The 21,558-nt window shown below is 36.0% G+C and overlaps 1 protein-coding gene across 12 annotated transcripts in view; it reads right to left on the minus strand.

Moving 5' to 3' along the window:
- Positions 1-802: 802 nt before the first annotated feature.
- LOC107873311 (syntaxin-binding protein 5-like) overlaps positions 803-21,558 on the minus strand; it is a 52,674-nt gene continuing 31,918 nt past the window's right edge. For 4 of the 12 annotated variants that reach the window (XM_047414801.1, XM_047414799.1, XM_047414791.1 and 1 more), the window contains 8 exons: positions 11,214-11,322; positions 9,629-9,744; positions 9,242-9,530; positions 7,096-9,088; positions 6,931-6,999; positions 6,745-6,846; positions 6,602-6,664; positions 803-2,440 (listed from right to left, as the gene is read on the minus strand). In XM_047414801.1, coding sequence (XP_047270757.1) covers positions 8,820-9,088; positions 9,242-9,530; positions 9,629-9,744; positions 11,214-11,322 — 783 coding nt within the window. In that variant the 3' untranslated portion in view covers positions 803-2,440; positions 6,602-6,664; positions 6,745-6,846; positions 6,931-6,999; positions 7,096-8,819. The other 8 variants (XM_047414792.1, XM_047414797.1, XM_047414796.1 and 5 more) reach the window with 8 other exon arrangements.

Raw genomic sequence — 21,558 nt, forward strand, 5'->3', positions numbered from 1 at the left:
ATATCCATTTTGTCTCCCCATGATGTTCTATATGATGAAATTAAAGAGAGTTGGATACAAGATCCTCAATTGCAGGAAATTATTACAAGCTTGCAGGTTCAACCTTTTAAGCACTATACTTGGTGTCATGAACAACAACGATGGAAAGGTAGATTGGTGGTGAGTGATGATCCACAATTGAAAAGGAAGATCACGAAATTGTGGCATAACACTCCTCAAGGATGGATGCTACTACTTGGAGATTGCAATCATTATTCTATTGGAAATCCCTTTTGCAGGATGTTAGATCTTTTGTACAACAATATGACATATGCCAAAGAAACAAGTATGAGGCAACTGCTTATCCTGGTTATTTGCAACCTCTTCCTATTCCTGAAGGTGCGGGGATTGATGTTTGCTTGAATTTCATTGAAGGTCTTTCTAAATCTAATGAAAAAGATGTCATATTGGTTGTGGTTGACAGACTAAGCAAGTATGGTCGTTTCTTATGCTTGCACCATCCTTATATTGCTCTTAGTAGCCAATATTAATTGGACCTTATTTTTAAGCTTATGGTATGCCAGTGACCATGACAAGTGATATAGATCATGTGTTCTTAAGCTTCTTTAGGCAAGAGCTTTTTACACTTTAAGGAGTGCAATTGCAGAGATCCACAACTTTCCATCCTCAGACTGATGGTCAAACTGAGGTGCTCAACACAACTTTAGAGACTTACTTGATGATACAAATCTATCTATGAAACACGAAAACAAGCAAAGAACACTAAGACAAACCGAGAACAAGATGTAAAACTCAAAACGTGCAAGAATGGAAAGATAGATAAGTTGACATAAGAGAATACAAGAAATAAGAACCAAAACGTGCATCAAATGCTAAGACCCCTAAGACTCATATAAACAAACACCAACTTCTTACGTGAACCTTAAGGGAATTGAAATTCCCAAGCAACCCATGTTTCTAAACAAGTAACCAACACAAACGATTCCACAAGTGATCTCACACTTACAATTCACTCTTAAAGAGTATTCTCTCAAAATATCATCCAAGTTGCAAATGAAATGGTTAAGGCACATCTTTATAGTGTTGCCTTTGCCTAAGATAGCCTATTACAAGAAATAGCCCAAAAGTGCCTATTTCCAAAATAACCCACACGGGCTCTTCAAAGCATACTTCAAGCCCTCCAAGCAATAATCCACACGCGGCATTGTGGGCTTAGAAATCTAAAAAAGGTCCACCGTATACATCCTTGAGCTCTAGGCTTGATCATGGCATGATCCTCTTTGTATTGGCCTTGAAAGATGTAACCAAAAGCTTTAAGGCCCTTTTGGCTTGTATCATCCTCCCCTTCTTGAAAATGATTAGTCCTCGAATCCAAACCTTGCAAAACAGTAGGAGACAAGCAAACACACTATCCTCATGGCATGAGGGTTAGGGTTAGCACAACTATTCAAAACATCATGCCACGGTTGCACACACTTTTGATATAACCAAGCATCAAAATGATCAATCAAGGGTGTATAACCTAGAAAAGTAAGAACTACTTGGTCATTTCAAAAGCTTTGAACAAAGGGGTATGCTAGAGAAACCATGGTAATCAATCAGCCTCTCTTGAAGGCTCACATGGATTCCAAGTCTCAATATGCTCATAACCCCTCTATAGCACTCAACTTTGTTAGAGGCCCTTTCCTTACACAACTTTGGCCTCTCAAGTAGATTAGAAATCTCCAAGAAAGACTTTCCATCATAGGGAGTAGTTCCAACAACCTCACCCATGGTTGGCTCGTCTTCTTGCCCAAGCACCAAGTGATGTAGAGAAGAACCACTATATTTCAAATGATCACTGGATCAAATGGGTGGAGTGTCTAGATATGGGTTTAGGAAACACTTCTTTCCCTCAAGATTACAACTAATACAATCATTTGTACCCTCTATACTAGCATGATCAACAACAAAAACAATTAGAGGGTCACTCCCATTCAATCGACCAACCTTTTCAATATCACCAATCACTTGAGGTCCTTTAAACACCTCATAAACATTCCCAAGTGATGGACTCGATTCACACATAGGTGGACACAAATTGATCTTGCTAGAAGAGTCAATTTTGTCATCATTAGGATCAACTAGTAAATCCACAATCTCAAGTTGTACATTATCATCATGAAGTAAAGAGACATTAGGCTTACCTAAAGATAAGCTATCATTCACACTTAGTTGGCTACTAGCCTCATTCACTAGAGTGCAAGAGTTAGCTTTGTTACCTTGAAGTTCATTTGGAGCATGTCCACTCAAAGGAGCTTGAAGATTTGGTGGATTGGGAAAGGTGGATGTAGGAAAGCTTAGACGATCTATCATTTTGTCCAATCGGCTATTCATAGCATCACATTTTCCAAGAGGGATCTAGCCCAACTAGGCATCTCACCTTCATCCGCCATTCCACCTATCAAAAGAAATAATAAACCAAAAACAAAAACAACAAACAAGTTACAGGTTAGGAAATCAACCTCACAAGCTCTCAAAGTTCACACCTTTGATTATCACTCAATTGACGTCGTAAGTGTTGATAGCTCGTTTGTCCTCTAATGAGATGGCTTGGTACCAATTGTGGCTTGAGGTCGGAGTGGATTCTTGTTTGAAAGACTCAAATAAACAAAATTACGTAGGACGTGAATCAAGAAGTTACAACGAAAAAGCACACAAGGAAGGATGACAAGAAGGAAACAAATTCAAAAAGACTAAGTAGCCGTTTGACCATGAAAACTAAAATTTTTCGGAGTTGGAGTTGAAATTGGAGTTGTGTTTGACCATGTCTTTTTTGATTTTTTTTTTTTGACTTTTGAAAAAACTTTTTAAAATATGATTTTATGCCCTAACTTTTACAAACTATCAAAATCACCCAACTAAAATTTACCTACTAATAGAAAAAGAACACAATTAGCCACTATTATAAAAATAATTACATATACATGGCCATATTTAATGAATTTCAATTATGACATATATAATATTTACATTAATAGTTGTTTTCTCATATTTGAAAATTTTAAATATTTAAATATGGATGTTATATTAACAGATCACTACTTCCTATTTTTTAGGTAACAAATATTATCTTTCAAACAAATTTATTTTTTTAGGAATTTATTTAGTTTATTTCCTTCATTTTTCATTCCTAAAAAATAGAAAATGATGAGTTGTTATTAAATTTTAGGGTGTCGCTAATTTATTTCTTTAATTTTCTTATACACGAAAGATTTTACTGTGTGACTAAATTATTTCTATGTAAAACAGGCTTTGCATATTTATAGTATATTATATATAAATATTCTTAGGTATGTTTCTTTATACTTTGTATTTTTATATATGGTATATACATGATATAAACTTCATATATAACATACTTTGTATATTTATATTATAAATATGCTTAGTATATTTCTTAATACTTTGTATATTTATATATGTGTGTATATGGTATATACATGATATAAACTTTATATATAACATACTTTGTATATTTCTATTATAAATATAATACTTTATATATTTATGGGTATAAATATAAATTAACAGTAAAATAATGTCTTAAATAAGGGATAAAAATAATGATGAGAGAGAAAAAGAGATATATATTAATTAGGATAGCATTAAGTTTGAAATTATAATTATCTTATTCTTTAAAACTGCTATATACGTAATATTGAAAAAGTAATGTTATAAGGAGAGCTTTATGTAAAAATTTAAAAGATTGGGGTTATTTGTAATAATAATTAAAGTTGGAATTGGAGTTGGAAAATTGTGAAAACAACAAAAACCTATTTTCCCTTTTCAGAAAAATTTTCCAAATTTTCATGGCCAAACACCACAATTTCCAACTCCGGAAAATTTTTTCGAAAAAAAGGGAAAAATTTTCATGGCCAAACGAGCCCTAATTCACAACCTAGTAGGTGATTAATAGTTGCTAATTAGTATTAGAATCAAGAAATGAAACTAAGGGCCTGTTTGACCATGAAAAATTTTCCTTCTTTTTCGAATTTTTTTTCAGAATTGGAAATTGTGGTGTTTGGCCATGAAAATTCGAAAAATAATTTCAAAATTTTTTTCTGAAAAGGGAAAATAGGTTTTTGGTGTTTTCACAATTTTTCAACTCCAATTCCAACTTTTAATATTATTACATATAACCCCAATATTTTAAATTTTTTCATAAAACTCTCTTTATAACAATATTACGTACATAACAGTTTTAAAGAATAAGATAATTATAATTTCAAACTTAATGATATCCCAATTAATATATATCTCTTTTCTCTCTCATCATTATTTTTCTCCCTTATTTAATTTTCTCCCTTATTTAAGACATTATTTTATTGCTAATGATCCTAATTACTATAATATAATAATAATTTTTCTGTTGTGATACGGACGTTTAAGGAATTATAGTCGTGTAATTAATAATGGATAATCGTTTTCTATATTTATGGAATTAATAAAGTTGTAGCAGATTAGTTTACCACTGCCACAAATTATTCTCATTTTTAATTTGATTATATATATTATATTGTGTAATCTTTATTATACTATTCAAATATAAATAGTTTATACCATATATATGCTAAAAATAAAAATCGGTGATACATATTTTTCATATATATATATACACACATATATAGATATACAAAGTATAAAGAAACATACTAAGCATATTTATATATTTATGGTATATGATATAATATACCATAAATATGCAAAGTATGTTTTACATAGAAATAATTTATTCACACAGTAAAATCTTTTATGTATAAGAAAATTAAAAAAATAAATTAGCGGCACCATAAAATTTAATAACAACTCATCATTTCCTATTTTTTAGGAACAAAAACTAAAGTAAATAAATTAAATAAATTCCTAAAAAAATAAATTTGTTTGAAAGATCATATTTGTTACCTAAAAAATAGGAAGCAGTGATATATTAATATAGCATCCATATTTAAATTTTCAAATATGAGAAAACGGCTATTAATGTAAATATTATATATGTCATAATTGAAACTCATTAAATATGACCATGTATATGTAATTATTTTTATAAAAGTGTCTAATTGTGTTCTTTTTCCGTTAGTAGGTAAATTTTAGTTGGATGATTTTGATAGTTTGTAAAAGTTGGGCATAAAATCATATTTAAAAAAGTTTTTTCAAAAGTCAAAAAAAAGTTTCAAAAAAAACATGGCCAAACACAACTCCAACTCCAATTTCAACTCCGAAAAATTTTAGTTTTCACGGCCAAACGGCTACTAAGAATCAAAGAAAAGAAACTTAGAATTCTAAAATTTGAGCTTAAAGGGAATGGACGGATTGATGATGTGGCAACTTCTAAATGGTTGACGTTTTTGGGGAATGCTTGTTTCGAACTTGTTATTCAATCAATTCTTCAACTTGGAGGTGCAGTAATCGGTTTTGGATGAAAGAAATACAAGAATTGGACTTTTTTCAAGCTCAAAGAGTTTGAATTTGTTGTGTTCCCCTTGTCCTCTTCTTTGAGAATATTTCATTTTTGATGTTTTTGGACTCTTTCTTCCTTTGGAAGACTTGGAATATACTTGGAATATTCTTTGTACAAACAAGGACCACACTCCCTCAGTTCATGGATCTACATCAATGTAGAGCTCATAAAAAATGACACTTGACGGTTAAATGCAATAGACTAGGCCATTGGATATTTTTCTGGATGATTGAGTTAAGAGGTCTCCCTATGTGCCAATCGTGACATCTCTTCGTTCATATATCTTTATATGTAATTTAGATTTATACAAATTTTTCATCATTTTATTTGCTCAGAAAATTTATTCACTGGTTTTAGAATCTAGATGCACATAGAATTGCATACCCAATTTTGAAATTTGAACATAATCAAATAAGAACAAAGTTTGTAATAGACATTTTCTCTAGTCTTATGCTTCTACATGATCCCATTTCCTTTTACGTTTTGTTCATTTGTAAACAACCTATCAGCTTTGCACGTTGAAAGTTAAGTATTTTTGTTTCTTGAAAAAATTCGACCCAGAATTGAGGGAGGAGTATAACTGTTTGTGCATTTTTTGTGGGTCGGATTGGGCGGATTAAATTAGAGTGATTTATTTTTAAAATATTGGCAATTTAACATTGATTTGGGCTTTTTTGTTAAAGAAAGGGTACAAATGAAAAATTTCTTAACAATGAGGGTAAATATGACCCCAAAGTATGAAATCGAGGGTAAATTTGGCTCCAAAGTATAACGAAGGGTATATTTAGCCAATTTTTCAAAGTAGAGGGGTAAATTTGGCCCCAAAGTATGACGAAGGACATATTTAGCCAATTTTTCAAAGTAGAGGGGTAAATTTGGCCCCAAAGTATGACGAAGGACATATTTAACCAATTTTTCAAAATAGAGGGGTAAATTTGACCCTTTTTCCCTTAATTCAAATAAAAAAATTAAACAAATGAAAAGATAAATTACAAAAGAAATCATCGATTACATTGCGCAATATAGTAGCAGAAGAACGAAGACATGCACAAGAATATTGCAGGAGGTAGGTTAACAGAAACTTGCTCGAAATAGACATACCTCAAGTTTCTCCCGACGCTCGACAAGCTTGTCTTTTGCCTGTGCTGCAGCAAAGGCAGCATCCTACAAGTGATGAGCAAGTCAGTAAATGCAGATGCTAAAATGCAGTTATTCACTGTGAGACATTTGTAGGATAGTATTACCCCCTTGTTTCTATATTTAGCAACGATTTCTTCACGAGTTCTTAGTATTGGCTTGACATCACTAGGACCACCTTCCAACGACCTGTCTATCAGTTTCCTTTTCTGGATGAGAGGAATAAAACAATAAATTCATCAAGGATAGAAGAAGGAAAGAAGATTCCATTTACTGTGTCGCATAAAGAATACCTATTTTGACAAGATCACTGCTGAGAGATCATGAAGTAACATGGATAGGTTCATCAATTTCAATATCATCTGTAATGGAAGAACACAGGTAGTTATAGGAAAATCTGTACAAGTGGACCATAACCATTTTTCAAAAACGGGCGTAGTAGGGCCACGGAAATATACCTAACTTCAGTTCCAGGCTTCCAAGGTCATCTGCTACATTTGTAGGATCTGAGAAAGGAAATCTACAGAATATGTTTTCCAGATGAAAAACAAGAGCATCTTGAGCATTGACGTAATCAGCAGCATGCTGTTCCTTAAACCCTTTCAACCCTTTCACTATGCCACCAAAAATATTGTTGGTAAAATTCTAGAAAAAGCGGAAAACCACGTTCTATAAGAGGTCTAGCAAAAGACAAATAATAGAAGCCTGGTATCACATTTTAGGAACCTGTTTCTTCTTTTGTTGTTGGGATATACTGACATCAGCTGCAGCAGTCATGAGAGATTTCTTATGCAGCGAAGGTAAAGCTTCCGGAATCCTATAAACAGGTCATTGTCATCCTTTGTATCATAAACAGAAAGCTCATGAATGTGTCGGGATTCAATCTTACCCTGTGCTTCAGACTGAGTATTTTAGGAATGACCATGCAAGACAGAATATAAGTGAGTGACAGACCTGAAATCATTTCCGAAGGCCAACAGTGAAATGACAGCAAATTCAGATCCGTTCACCTGCAAATTGAAAAAAACACCTAGCAAAATTATTAGCATAACGAAAACGCAATCAGGAGTGAAGTCAATCCTGAGCCCTTAGCAGCCTATCATTACCCCTTAGATCGTACCAAGTTATCCTGCTGCATTCTTCCAAGGTTTTTCTTAACTGCTTGACACCTTGAAACAGTGTCATTGACCATTAACTAGTTGTAACTGTCTAGAAAATATTTACAACCATAAACTGATTATCATTGTATAATGTTATGACTACTGTTTAGGATGATTTGTCAGGTTGTCTATGGTATTTTGCCATGACTGCCTTCATTTCCGTTATTTCTTTCTCTATACTGCTTTGGACTTTTTTTTGCTTGAGCCGAGAGTCTATCGCAAACAGCCTCTCTACCCTTCCCAGACCTTACTTTGTGGGATTACACTGGTTCTGTTGCTTTGGTAAACTGAGTAGAAGCATTATGATGAGAGTCAGAAGTTGTCCTAACTATAATCTGGAATGTGCCACAGAGTCTTAAGCAGTTCTATTGGTTTCAATATGACATATAGTTTCACTATACTAATGAAATGTTATGGACAACAGAATAGTTCCTAATGTAAATGGCAAGCAGTATCTGGATTAAACAAGTAATCTATATTTTTAAGTGGAAGGGAGAAATAGAGTGAAAAAAGTACCAACCAGTGAAATCATCGCTTTACCAGGAGAACTTATGGTCTTATCCATGTTTATCTTGGAATTCCATCCAAGTATAGACGTTAATGACAATTCTCCCAGGACTTCAAGATCCAGCAAGGACTTGACAAGAGATTGGATATTTTAACCATACATTCTTTCTTCTTCTTCTTCTTTATTTTTTTGGAGAAAGAGATTAATCTTACATTTTCCACGAGCATACATAAAATACTCTAGCAATGACAAATGAATCTCAAAATAATTGGTGATCTCAGGAAAAAATAAAATCCATCACCAAAAGTGGTCAATCAGAACATGTCTGTAAGACAGTAATGTTCATCTCACTACTAAAGGTATGCATGAGAAGAGTTTGATAGGAAGGAAAGATGCAAATAAAATCCTTTACCTTATTTCAACTAATCCATTCTGATACACTAAAACCAGTCCGTAGTTTTCAGTGTCATTCTTAAGAATGGAAGTCCAAGAACATGGTTTAGCAAGTTTCACTTCATGTACAGGGTTGATATCGCCCTATAATTACATAATCTATCACAAACTGGCGAATATAGGAGAATAACAGGAAATGCTGCAGTAGTGAGAGGTAAAAGAAAGGCGCCTGAATTATAGAACCTAAGGAGAACAAATGCAAGCCATCCTGACAACAAAGTAAAATTTGTGAATCCATACAACCCTTCTGCATCAAATCTTCAGGCTGCACAGCGCTATCTAGCATTGAGGAATGCTTTTGTGACTCTTCAGAGACAGATGTGATGCCATCTACAGGCAACACAAAAGTTTCATAAGAAGCTAATAGCTTTTTCGTTATTGATAAGAATTTAAATATGAATCTAGTGACATTTTTCCTTCTCATAAACATTTTCATTCAGAGCTTACGACATAAATTGATTAAAATGAAGGAGTAATGCGTGCCTAAAATACATAGAGATATAGCAGTAGACATCTCCTTTGGGTGTTTTGCCTGGAAGCTAATTTTTCTGCCAGTGGAGCCATCAAGCAATACTACATCTGCATCTCTGGTTAATACTGAAATAACCTCCTTCACATATGGATTTGTTCTTCCCTCTTCACAGTGTTCCATAGTGTCTTCAAGAGCATCACCCAATGTTTTCACGGCCACAGAAGTGATTCTGGAACTTGAGCTGGATAAACAATCTGTAATGAACAAGACTGACGCTGAACTAACATCAAGCATGGCAACCTGACAGGACAACGGAAAACATGAACATCTGACAGAATTCCAACAGCATCTGCCACAACAATAAGTAATGATCACAAGACTCTCTGGATTGATCTTACCTGGCCACTTTCAAAACCTGCAACAAGTCTGGCACCCACAGCTACAAATTTTAGGATGCACACTGGAGATTTTATGACAGAAAACTGAAATCCAGTATCACGTGGACAAAACTCAACTGAAAACGAAATAAATAGGGATCATCATAATGATGCAGAACGAGATGGTATGAGTGTAAGGGCTCATTTGTTTGCACTTAATGGAGGTCAGAATCTGAATGGTTCAGACTTCAGACCATTAAGTGCATTTGTTTTTTATTAAGATTTTAACTCTTAATAGGTCTGAATAGGTCTTAATCATTCAGATCTAGAATCAAGTCTTAATAGGTCTGAAAAGGTATTCTGGTGTTGGATAATATTCAGCGCCACTCTATTTATAATCATCAGTCACCACCTCTACCACCACTATCATTGTCAACCACCACCAACCACCTCCACCATCACAACCATCATGTACAACAAATATCGCTACCAACCACTATTGTCAACCGCTACCACACCTACTGCCTCTGTTATTCTAATTATATTTACCACCACCACCGCTGTCAACAGCACAACCATCATCAACCATTACTGGTCAATCCCTACTATCGATCAACTCATCTATCACAACTAGCACCACCACTAATTGTGACCATTAATACATCACAATCTCCACACATTGTTCGGCGATCAGCACCATTGTCACTACTAACGCTACCTCTACGATCACTTCAATCACTATCATCGCTACAATTTATCTCTACTAACAACCATCTCCACCATCACAACTAACAACATCTCCAACTAGCACCAACACATCGTCAACCATCATACATTCATTTTTCAGCCATCACAATCAACACCTCCAACTACTAACATCAAGCAACATCACATCATAACCGCCACCACCACCACTATCAACCGCGACCATCATAACATCACTATAATACCAACCATCACAACTATCACCACTAATATTACTAATTACTAACATCAATCATTGTCACCGCACCCACCATTATAAACCATCTCCACTATCACTAACGAACATAAATATCCTTTTCAATCAAATAATATAATTTTGTTGTAAATTACATACTTTTCTGCTATACAATTAGTTTTTTATTTGAATTGTATTTTTTATTTAATTATATATACAAATAATTTTTTTTGCACATTCAGATATTGAAAAACAGTCTTAATCATTCGATTTTCAGATCTAGAGACAACATCTTAATCATTCAGACGTGCATTCAGATTCAGACGTCTGAATCCTAAAAAAAACAAACGCAGCCTAAGAGTGAAAATATGTTGTCAAGACCCGAACAGGGGCCCTGGCCGTGACGAGCATTCCCGAACCCGAAGGCCCAGAACGCCCTCTGTCTATCTGGTAATCATGCACATAATTCATATGATCAAAGTAATGCAGAATAGACACAATAATACGGAAACATGGTCAACAATTTAAAACAATTAAAAGGCATGAAAACATGCCCAACAATATTTAATAAACATCTGCAACAGTCTGCGAAATCTCTACTGACATACTATCTGAATAACTAGGACAAGGCCCCCAGCAGACCAAAAACCATACTGAAATAAATACCTAAATGACTAGGCCTTCCGAAGCAAAGAAGGCTCACCAACTGAACTCTGAGACAACCCTGTCTGTAGACTCTACTGAGGATCTGGAGCCCTAGACTGTGCCTCAGTACCTGGGAGGAAGGAGGGGTCAGTACAATTGTACTGGCACGCGAAGCAATCCAAAATAGAGTAATTGAACATATATATATATATATATATATATATATATATAAAATACGTGAGAGCAAATGCTCATCAAACATTATGCATAAAACAGTTTCTGAAAAACACATGGGCACCTTCTGAAAACATATAACCTGTCTGTAAATCTCAAACTCTGATCTGTGTATTACTTCTGAGTTAGGTGGTATCCCCTACAAGTCTGATATTCCACGGGCGATATGGAATCCGCCATTTACTTGGCGGGGAAGCCTCCAACCCGAGTATGCCGCAAGGGTTGGAGTTCCTGAATCTGATACGCCACACGACACTTAAGTCAGCGTATAATAATATACCCGGGTTGGCAAACCACGGTTTTAGGCAATGAGTTGCTTGAACTCAAGCCCACTTCAGGCAACCATCTAACATCTCTGTATGCCCATTTTTAACCTTTTCTGTATATGCAACATTCTGAATGTCTAAAATCATTATAGTCTGAAATGTCTATTAGTCTGAGTCTGATATGGCATTAGTCTGAATTGGTATCGTCATACCAAGACTTGCAAGTCATGATTTCTGAGCCATAATACATTAAGCTAAATCTTTCATTAAAGCATAATTTAGACCACCAAAAACATGCAACTGATATAAAAGATTTCGTGTTTCGAAACTCAAGTCAAAATCATGCAAAAACTTCATCAACATATGGTGGTCTAGTGCCTTTAGCAAATCCATGCACTCTTTCATTACATGCATTATGAACATTAAACATTCATGCTAGATACCCTCTTTAGTGATTTAAAACCACCTTTAAATCATAACAAGAGTTCAATCATTTCATATAGTGCTTTTCAAGGATGCATTGCAAAACAATTCATATGCTATGAGAAATATGAAAAATTCATAATAAGAGGAAATTCACCGAAAATCATGCTCTCAACAAGAATTCATTCTTAAACACATGATTTCATACATTCATATTTCCAAATCACTTTGGGAAAGGTCAAAAGACCAAAACAATGATGTTAAAACATTTAATACATGAATATATACATAGATTCAAAAACCCCATTCTAAAACATGATTTTTCTATGCCCATGAGAATTTAGGAAAATCCCGCGTACCTCTATTTCGGAAAATAATGGGTGCTTCTTGAAGCCTGTGGATTGGGGATTCCGAATCTCTAATCAATTTTGAAAACCCACAGTTAAATCTTGATTTATTTGGGTTTTTAGTTTGAAACCCTTGGGAGTGTTCTTGAGAATTTTTAGATGAATGTAGATATATTTTGGAGAATTGGGAACTGAATTTCGTGTTTATGGCTGAATAAGGGTGGGAAAAGGACCATTTTGCCCCAAAAACGGAGTGTTTAAGTCACTTGAAACCATAAGATATGCGCCGCATATTATATCGCATATATTTACATAGGCGCAACATATGATATTGCCTATATTTACATAGGCGCCGCATATGATATCGCCTATATTTACATAGGAGCCGCATATGCTATCGCATATGCTTTCCAGTGGCCATGTGCGATTGGTTAGGCGACGCATACTACTTTGAAAGGCCATAACTTCTTGCTCAGGTGTCGGATTTTAGCAAAATTGGTATCGTTGGAAAGTTAACTCGAAGACCTATCATTTGACACATAGTAGACTCTCTAATTCGACATATACAGAGAGTTATGGTTGATGGAAGATGACACAAATTATAACGTCCACTAAAACTTAATCGATCGAAATAGTTTCAACTCGTCCTTGAGTTGAAGGACCTCTATGGACTAAATTCATGCTCAAATGGATTCACATACTACATAAACATGCCAAATTGGCATAGGATTTAAGGCTCTGGGATTATCAACGCATCAGAGTCATGATTTTTATTCTAGCTCGAAATGCGGGGTGTTACATATATAATGACAAGGAACTTGATGGAAAACATAAAACCTGTTTCTCTTTTCATTAGGTTAAGTTCAGAAATGGTAATGACAAGAAATTCGTTTTGTCACTCATAAATCCCTTCCACCTAGCATATAAAGTAAAAGGAAAAATTACTACTTCTGATTGTCTGCTCACAACTCCCAAGGCATATTGTCCGTTTTGGCCCAACCTTTGGAGCTTCAAAGTTTTGTCACTTGGGCTTTAACCAAAAGGCAAATCAACAATTAGATTCCTGAATCCGCCTTCTATGGCCCCTAACTTTCCCTTCCCATCTTGATGTGGAATTTTCCTAAGGCATGTTTCACAACAAACCCCTCTCAAGTTCAACCGCTCAGGCCCTATGGGCTGTAACAATTTAATTTAATCACCACGAAAAACAAATTTACTCTTCTTATGCCACTCCTCTTTGATCACTTGTCAACACCACACTTGAGTCTGATAGCTGAATTGCAGGAATCGAGTAAAGATTTGAGAATTCAAGGACTGTAAACAGGAGTCCTACAGAGGAGAATCGAGTATATCAACCAAAATGGAATGAGAGAGAAGAGATGGAAGGAAAATGTAGATCAGAAATGCAAATTCTTTCATTATTGAATGTAAAGAATAGGTATACAATGTGTCATACGACTCGACTTTTTCCAAATATGACTCCAACTCCTGCTAACAAACTATCACTTATGACTCCACCTCCTGCCAACAAACTAACTGCTTGAATGAAACTGTTAAAAATATGTCTCAGAAATAAAGTAACGCAGGAACAGATATTTTTAGTAGTTTTTAATTATTAGAGTCCTATGTGATTTAGGAATTAGTTGTCCTTTTATTATTTGATTAGGAATTAGTTATCCCAATTTAAATTGAAATGTAGTTACAAATTTAGTTATAAATATATGTTTTGAGTTATTAATAAAATAATTCCCTTTGACAATACTATTGCCGTATTTTATTTTTTTCCAACTCTTTCTCTGTTTTTTCTCCAATTTCAAAGCTAAAAGCCAACAATTGGTATCAAGAGCCTATTTTCTTGAGAGATCTGTGAGAGATGAATTCTGAAAACAACTTTTCCCAAATAGTTGCTCCTGTCTTTGATGGTGAGAATTACCATCTTTGGGCAGTAAGAATGAGACTTATCTTGAGGCTTTAGATCTTTGGAAGGCCGTAGAGGAGAATTATGATTGTCTTCCGCTGCCCGATAATCCCACGGTGGCCCAGATCAAAAGTCAAAAGAAAAAGAAAATTAGAAAAGCAAAAGCAAAAGCAAAAGCAACTTTGTTTGCTAGTGTTTCTCCAATAATTTTCATGAGAATTATGACCTTTAAATTAGCAAAAGAAATTTGGGATTATCTGAAAGAAGAATACACAGGAGATGAAAGAATACGAGGCATGAAAGTGTTGAATCTAATAAAGGAATTCGAATTGCAAAAGATGAATGAATCTGAGACCGTCAAAGAGTACTCAGACCAACTTCTTAGCATTGTTAACAAGGTAAGATTGCTTGGCACAAAATTTAAAGATTCAAGAATTGTTGAAACAATTCTTGTCACTGTGCCTGAAAGATATGAAGTATCAATAACTACCTTGAAAAACATAAAAGACCTGTCCAAGATTACGTTGGCAGAATTGTTAAATACGTTGCAGGCGCAAGAGCTAAGGAGGCTTATAAGGCAGCATGGTTTGGTTGAAGGAGCTTTGGCAGCCAACCACAAGACTCAAAGCAAGGGTAATAATTCAAGAAAAAAATTACCCACCTTGCCAGCACTGTGGCAAAATAGGTCATCCTCCATTTAAATGTTGGAAGAGACCAGATGCACAATGCAAGATATGCAATCAACTTGGTAATGAAGCCGTGATCTGCAAAAATAAATCTAAAAAATATGAAGCAGATGCTCAAGTTACCAAAGAAGAAGAAGACCACTTATTTGTGGCAACATATTCTTTAACCAAGAAATCTGATTTTTGGATGATTGATAGTGGTTGTACAAACCACATGACATATGACAAAACTCTTTTTAAAGAGTTTTTGCCTTTCGAAAATAAGAAAATAAGAAAATCAGAATTGGGAATGTGACTATATTCAAGGAAAAGGGAATGTTGCAATCAAAACAATTTCAGGTACAAAAATAATTTCAAATGTCCTTTACGTGCCTGATATTGATAAAAGTTTGTTAAGTGTTGGTCAACTAATAGAAGAAGGATTTAAACTATTGTTTGGAGATAACTATTGTCGAATCTTTGATTCCACTAATCTTGAGATCTTACAAATTGATATAAGAGAAAAGTTTCTTATTTAATCCAACAGAAGATGTACATCAGTCATGCAAGAACAAAGATGTATTGGCAGATTTATTCAAGAGGTCAAAATTCAGCCGAAGCCGAGACAATTTCTGATCCAAGAAGGAGTGTTGAAAATATGTCTCAGAAATAAAGTAAAGTAGGAATAGATATTTTGAGTAGTTTTTAATTATTAGAATCCTATGTGATTTAGGAATTAGTTGTCCTTTTATTATTTAGGAATTAGTTGTCCTTTTATTATTTGAATATGAATTAGTTATTCCAATTTAAATTGGAGTGTAGTTAGAAATTTAGCTATAAATATATGTTTTGAGTTGTTAATAAAATAATTCCCTTTGACAATACTATTGCCGTATTTTATTTTTCTCCAACTCTTTCTCTGTTATTTCTCTAACTTCAAAGCTAAAAACCAACAGAAACTAACTTGCTGATGTGGACTAACTAACCTGAAATACTTGCATCTATACTCGCATCCACAAAAGATCCTTATCCACAAGGATCAAAATGAGGAGATCTGGTCCTGAGAACATTAAAGAACTCCCAGGTAGCATGGATTCAGGAGTGGGACAATAGCGACTGGCAATATTAGCAGAGGGTGGATAAGAAATCTGGTAGTAACTTCTTACACAACTTTTTGAAAGAGACACATGTACTGTAGGATGAATTTCACTTTTCACTGTAGGAGGAAAGAGTAAAGTGTAAGCCACGTAACCAACCCTATTAATAATCTGGAATGGCCCATAGTACTTGGCAGTCAGCTTTATAGAAAGGACCTGAAGAGAGGTAGACTGGTTGTAAGGTTGTACTTGGGGATATCACCGTCCCAAATATGCTAGCCAACAAAGTGTCACTTGAAGAAGTTTGGCCTCAAGAAGGAGAGATTAGCATTCCACTTTACTTGGCTAAGCAAGTTATGATCCCTCTCAATTCCAAGGACTCTCCCGAAATTCTTGATCTTGAACATGATGAATTCTTGGATTTCAAGACAAATTTTCTTCAAGAAGGAGAGAATGATACAAGTCCAATCACTCCAAAGATTCGAGCTCAAGGCAATTGGCGAAGCTTTAGGGATGAGGAGGAGTATTGTGACCCGCCATGAGGAGGGACGAAAGAAGAATGCTTTGTCTTAAGAATTTGGGCTTTTGGGTCACTTTTGGGCCCAATTGTAATAAATAGCCTAGGCTATAAATAGGTAGTTTTCTCCTAGAGTTAGGGTTAGATCATTTTTGATGAAAAATGCACTTGAGGGTGTTTTTAGAAAGCTTGTTGGGAGCTTTGAGTGTTTGAGTAGAAACGTTGGTTGTGAGGTTTTAATGTCCCTCTCGGTCTTCGTATGATTTAGGTGCTTGTCTAGGATTGTCGATTAAGTACTTCGACTTAATATATCACGGTTTGTCTTCGATTCCTTTACTTGTGTCTATTTTCTATCCTTTACTTTCCTTTGTTTAGTTTTCCTTGTTTTTGTGTTCCCACACTTTGTGTTTTCGTTTCATAGTTTCCTCGTGTATCATTTGGTAATAGAGCGAGCTTTATTTCATTCCCACGAAGTCAATCTTGGATCTCGTTATCTAGAAAAATCAAAAAATCACAAAAAAAATTACTATTCACGTTTTTGGGTCTAGCCCAAATTTTTAGTTTTTAATTTTGGTGTTTTCTTGAGTTTCTAGTGCTAGATTCTTGTTCCCTAGCACTATTTGAGTCAAAATATCGAATTTGAGTCTAATCAGAGCTATATCGAAGCCTCTACCATTTTTGAAACTTAAGTTGAAGAAAATTGGAAGTGGGTGTTAAAATCTGAAAATTTTGGATAATCTTGTGAGTTTAAAATTGCTTGGATTGTGTTTGGAAGCTTGAAAGGAGCTTGAATTTCGAATTTCATCGAATTCTGAATCCATTTGCTTAAGGTTCAATTTTTGAATGTTCTTGTGTTCTTGATGGCGTTCATGTCTTGAAAAAGCAAGATTGTTCAAAAAAGGTGTGTTTTATCCACAAAAGAGAGAGAAAAGGCAAGAAAAGGTGTTAGTACAGTAGAATATCCCAAAGGGAAAGGGAATATCCTAGGAGATAGTGCAAAAGTACCCACAAGAAGGGGCAATTTTGGAGCTCCAGCTAGACTGCCTGGAGGCATTTGCGCCCCATTTGCTCAAGCAGATCAGGAGCAGATGCTCAAGCACACTGCAAGCAGGTCATTCCCACGCTCAACATGCGCCCAGACTGCCCTCAAACATCCCAACATAGATTTTGGCTCAGGTTCAACCATTTAGTTTCATTTCTTGATTCCTCTTTTCATTTCTTTTGATTCTTAACACTAATTAACAACTAGTAATTGATCTACTACTGTTTAATTGGTTCTTGAGTCCGTCCTTCTTTCATGTCCTTTTTTGTCTTTTCTTTGTATGCTTTATAATTTGTCTACCTAGCTAACTTCTTTGATTCAAGTCCTTCATTTCTAAATCGAGACGTTCATTCTTCTCTCAACTAGAATCCATTCTAACCGAGAGTAGCAAGTTGACATCTCATATACCAACGTGAACAAGCAAGACCAACAAGTTGAACTAATTGTGAGCCAATCCAAACACTTGGATTGAGAGACTTGATTTCACTAACGTTAACCTTGTTTCTTAGTTATGTTGAGTGTCTTGTTGATAGGTACCATGGCACCGGGAGATGAGATCCAACTACCCCAAGCGGGACAAGTCTTGATACCCTTGTGGAAGCTATCATGGGGATGCGATGAGATATGGATACTATGAATGAAAGGATGTCGGGCATCGAGGAAAAGTTATCAATGTGGAAGGAAGAATGACGAATATGTATGGAAGGGTGGTGAGTTTGGATGGAAACTCGAACAATGGAGGTTCCACTACAAGCGGGCATGCTCAAGAAACTTCTGCCACCGTCTCTCCTAGAACTCTACACCACATGTTCTACCCTTCCCCACAAGTAAGTGCTCCCTTACCTACTACTACCATTACCACCGATTAAATTCCACAACATGTAGCCCGACCACTACAATTCAATCAACAAACGCCCCAAAATTGACACGACCTGAACCAGGGCCAAGTTGTGTCGGGCATCTCAAGTCCAACCAGGACCGGACACAACCCCCGATACCCAACCTTAACCGCCCTGCACACTATGTCGGATGACTTCCGAACATATAACAAGATGAAACAAGAATAATTTAAAGACATTAAATAAAGTCTATATTCATAATCCAACAACCTCAATCAAATATCCAACCGGTGCCAATCCCAATGGTAATACCAATACCAAGGTTGACACCAATATCGACACCGCCCATGCCATAGTTGTCTGACAAAGCCTCTATCCAGAATCAATAAAATCCGGTCGGGACATGCCCCGACCATAGCCAAAACCAAACGAAAGAAATAACAAAAGCAAAAGAAGTTCATAGCATGAAATGGAGCCTTCCGGAGTATGAAAGCTCACCACTGTAGTCTGACTCAAAGCTATCCCCGAATCCAAGTCACTGAGCAGGAGAAACGGTAGTATGACCGGTTCCTACATCGCGTAGGGATACAACGCCCGAAGATGGTTAGTGGAGCGAACGCTAGCATGTACTCGGGGATAAGATAAAATAATGCCAGTAATTTAAAACCAAAGTAAATAACCATATGCAATCACTTAGATACATATATATATCGTGCCGGGATAGAGAACCGAGTTTAACATGCATTTAAAACCTTAACTTGGGCTGAGTAGCTTGACCGTCCTAAAACCACCCATGGGCTATATGGGTTCAGCTCCCCCTGCTGAAAGGGCCCCAGTGTGTATTAGCCGCACGATCGGAGAAAAGAACCTGAGATGACTATTACATCTCCCAAAATATAAAGTGTGACATCATGCACACGATCAACAAGACCACACTCACATCGGCAAATATGAGTTTCCAGTGTCGGCTCCCCGGGACCCCTACCTTCTATGGCTTTGCTACTCGACCCTCTCTAAGCCCATATTAAAACCATTTTCATATTCCAACTATTTACCAAGGAGTTTTTGTTTAGGCATTAACCGTTGGTATCGTCATACCAAAATTAGAGCTTTCAAGTCTATCCTTTTATGCCATACCAAAACCATTAAACCAAGTTGACTCCATAGTTTCCAATTAAACCAAAACCATGGCCACCAAGGACTTTTCAAAACCATTTGAAAACTAAACCAAACCAATTCATGTTCCATTTACCATTTATGCAATGCAAAAATTTCAATAATAGTCAAACTATGTGACAAAATCATTCTCATCGGCATTTTATCAAACAAGTTGAGGGCACATAAGTTTCAAAACCATAACCAAGTAATTTGGGGATCTAAAGTACCCCAAATCCATTTACCATAACCATGCATTCCACAATGTCAAAATCATATTAAAAACATGAAAAAACATCATTAAACCATGAGAAATATTATTCAACCATAAACATCCAAAAACCCCAACCATAATTTCAAACCATAACAATATCATGAAAATTATACATTAACACACATGCTTTTAGTAAAATAACAATGAGGGAGGAGTAACATGCCTTAGACACCAAGGAAGACGAAGAGAAATCACCCTTGAAAGCTTTAATTGATTATCATGAAGAAACTCTAGCCTTTTGCTTGAGAGAGAGTTTGAGAGAGATTTTAAGAGTGTTTGATTGAGAATAATAGGTTAATGAAGCCCCAAAAGGTGTTTTATGTCGTGGTATTAAAGGGAGTTACAAGGGGAAATGTCCAGAATGCCCCCAACTTAAAATTGTAAAATTACCGCAGGTGGTTACGAGTCGACCCCTTGACCCGTGACCACAACATACGACTCATACCATGGAGTCGCCACCAAGACAGTGAGTTGGGACCCCATACACTGTCCACCATACGATTCCCTAACCCCTACTTATGAACAGATTATACGACTGGATCACCAGTCGTACCCAAGACAGAAACCAAAGAGATTGGACACTGAACAACATACGACTTGATCTTACCACTCATACCCTATCCTCATGGCTCTTAGTGAGCCACTCGTACTCAGAGCCAAGCCAAGTCACTAAGTTACTAATTTGAATAAGGGACTGACCAAACAAACCGTAACCACAACAGAAACCCAACCACCCTTCACTGGTCTCTTAACGACTAGGGTCCCCTGACCCGTACCCACACCAGACAACTCGTTTAGTGAGTCGTTACAAGGACAGTGAGCTCAAGAATTTTCCAAGGGACAAAACCTAGGGTGTTTCGATTCTCCCCCGCTTGGATCATTCGTCCTCGAATGATGGGACAAGGCAGTGACTAGCACGATTAAACCCCCAAACACCCCTACACTTATCTTTAAGACAGAAAACATATTACCAAGGAACTCACAAGCCACTCTTACCTTTAACTAAGTTAGAAAACAAAGATGTTAAGAATAACACATAGAGCAGAAAACATGAATGGATACTTGGACTTCATGTCCTCTTCAGCTTCCTAAGTACCCTCTTTAACCTTGTGATTTCTCCGTAGAACCTTTACCGAAGCTACGTCCTTGGTCCACAACCGACGAACCTGCTAATCCAAAATCTCCACAGGGACCTCTTCATAAGATAAAGAACTTGGAATACCAATATCTTAATAGGTACAATCTGCGACGGATCACCCAACACTTTCTCAACATGGAAACATGGAATACCGGGTGAATGGAGCTCAAACTAGAAGGCAACTCCAACTCATACGCAACACTGTCAACCTTTCTCAAAATCAAGTATGGACCAACATACTGGGGACTGAGCTTCCCCTTCTTCCCAAACTGCATTACCCCTTTCATGGGAGACACCTTCAAGAACACCCTATCCCCAACCTCAAACTCCAACTTCCTACGCCTCACATCCGCATAGGAATTTTGGCGGCTTTAAGTCAATCCCGAATCACCTTCACCTTCTCTATAGATTGGTGAACCAAATCTGGGCCAAATATCTCTGCCTTTTTTTA

The sequence above is a fragment of the Capsicum annuum genome, chromosome 6 (assembly GCF_002878395.1).
Source record: "Capsicum annuum cultivar UCD-10X-F1 chromosome 6, UCD10Xv1.1, whole genome shotgun sequence".
NCBI classification, from domain to species: domain Eukaryota; kingdom Viridiplantae; phylum Streptophyta; class Magnoliopsida; order Solanales; family Solanaceae; genus Capsicum; species Capsicum annuum.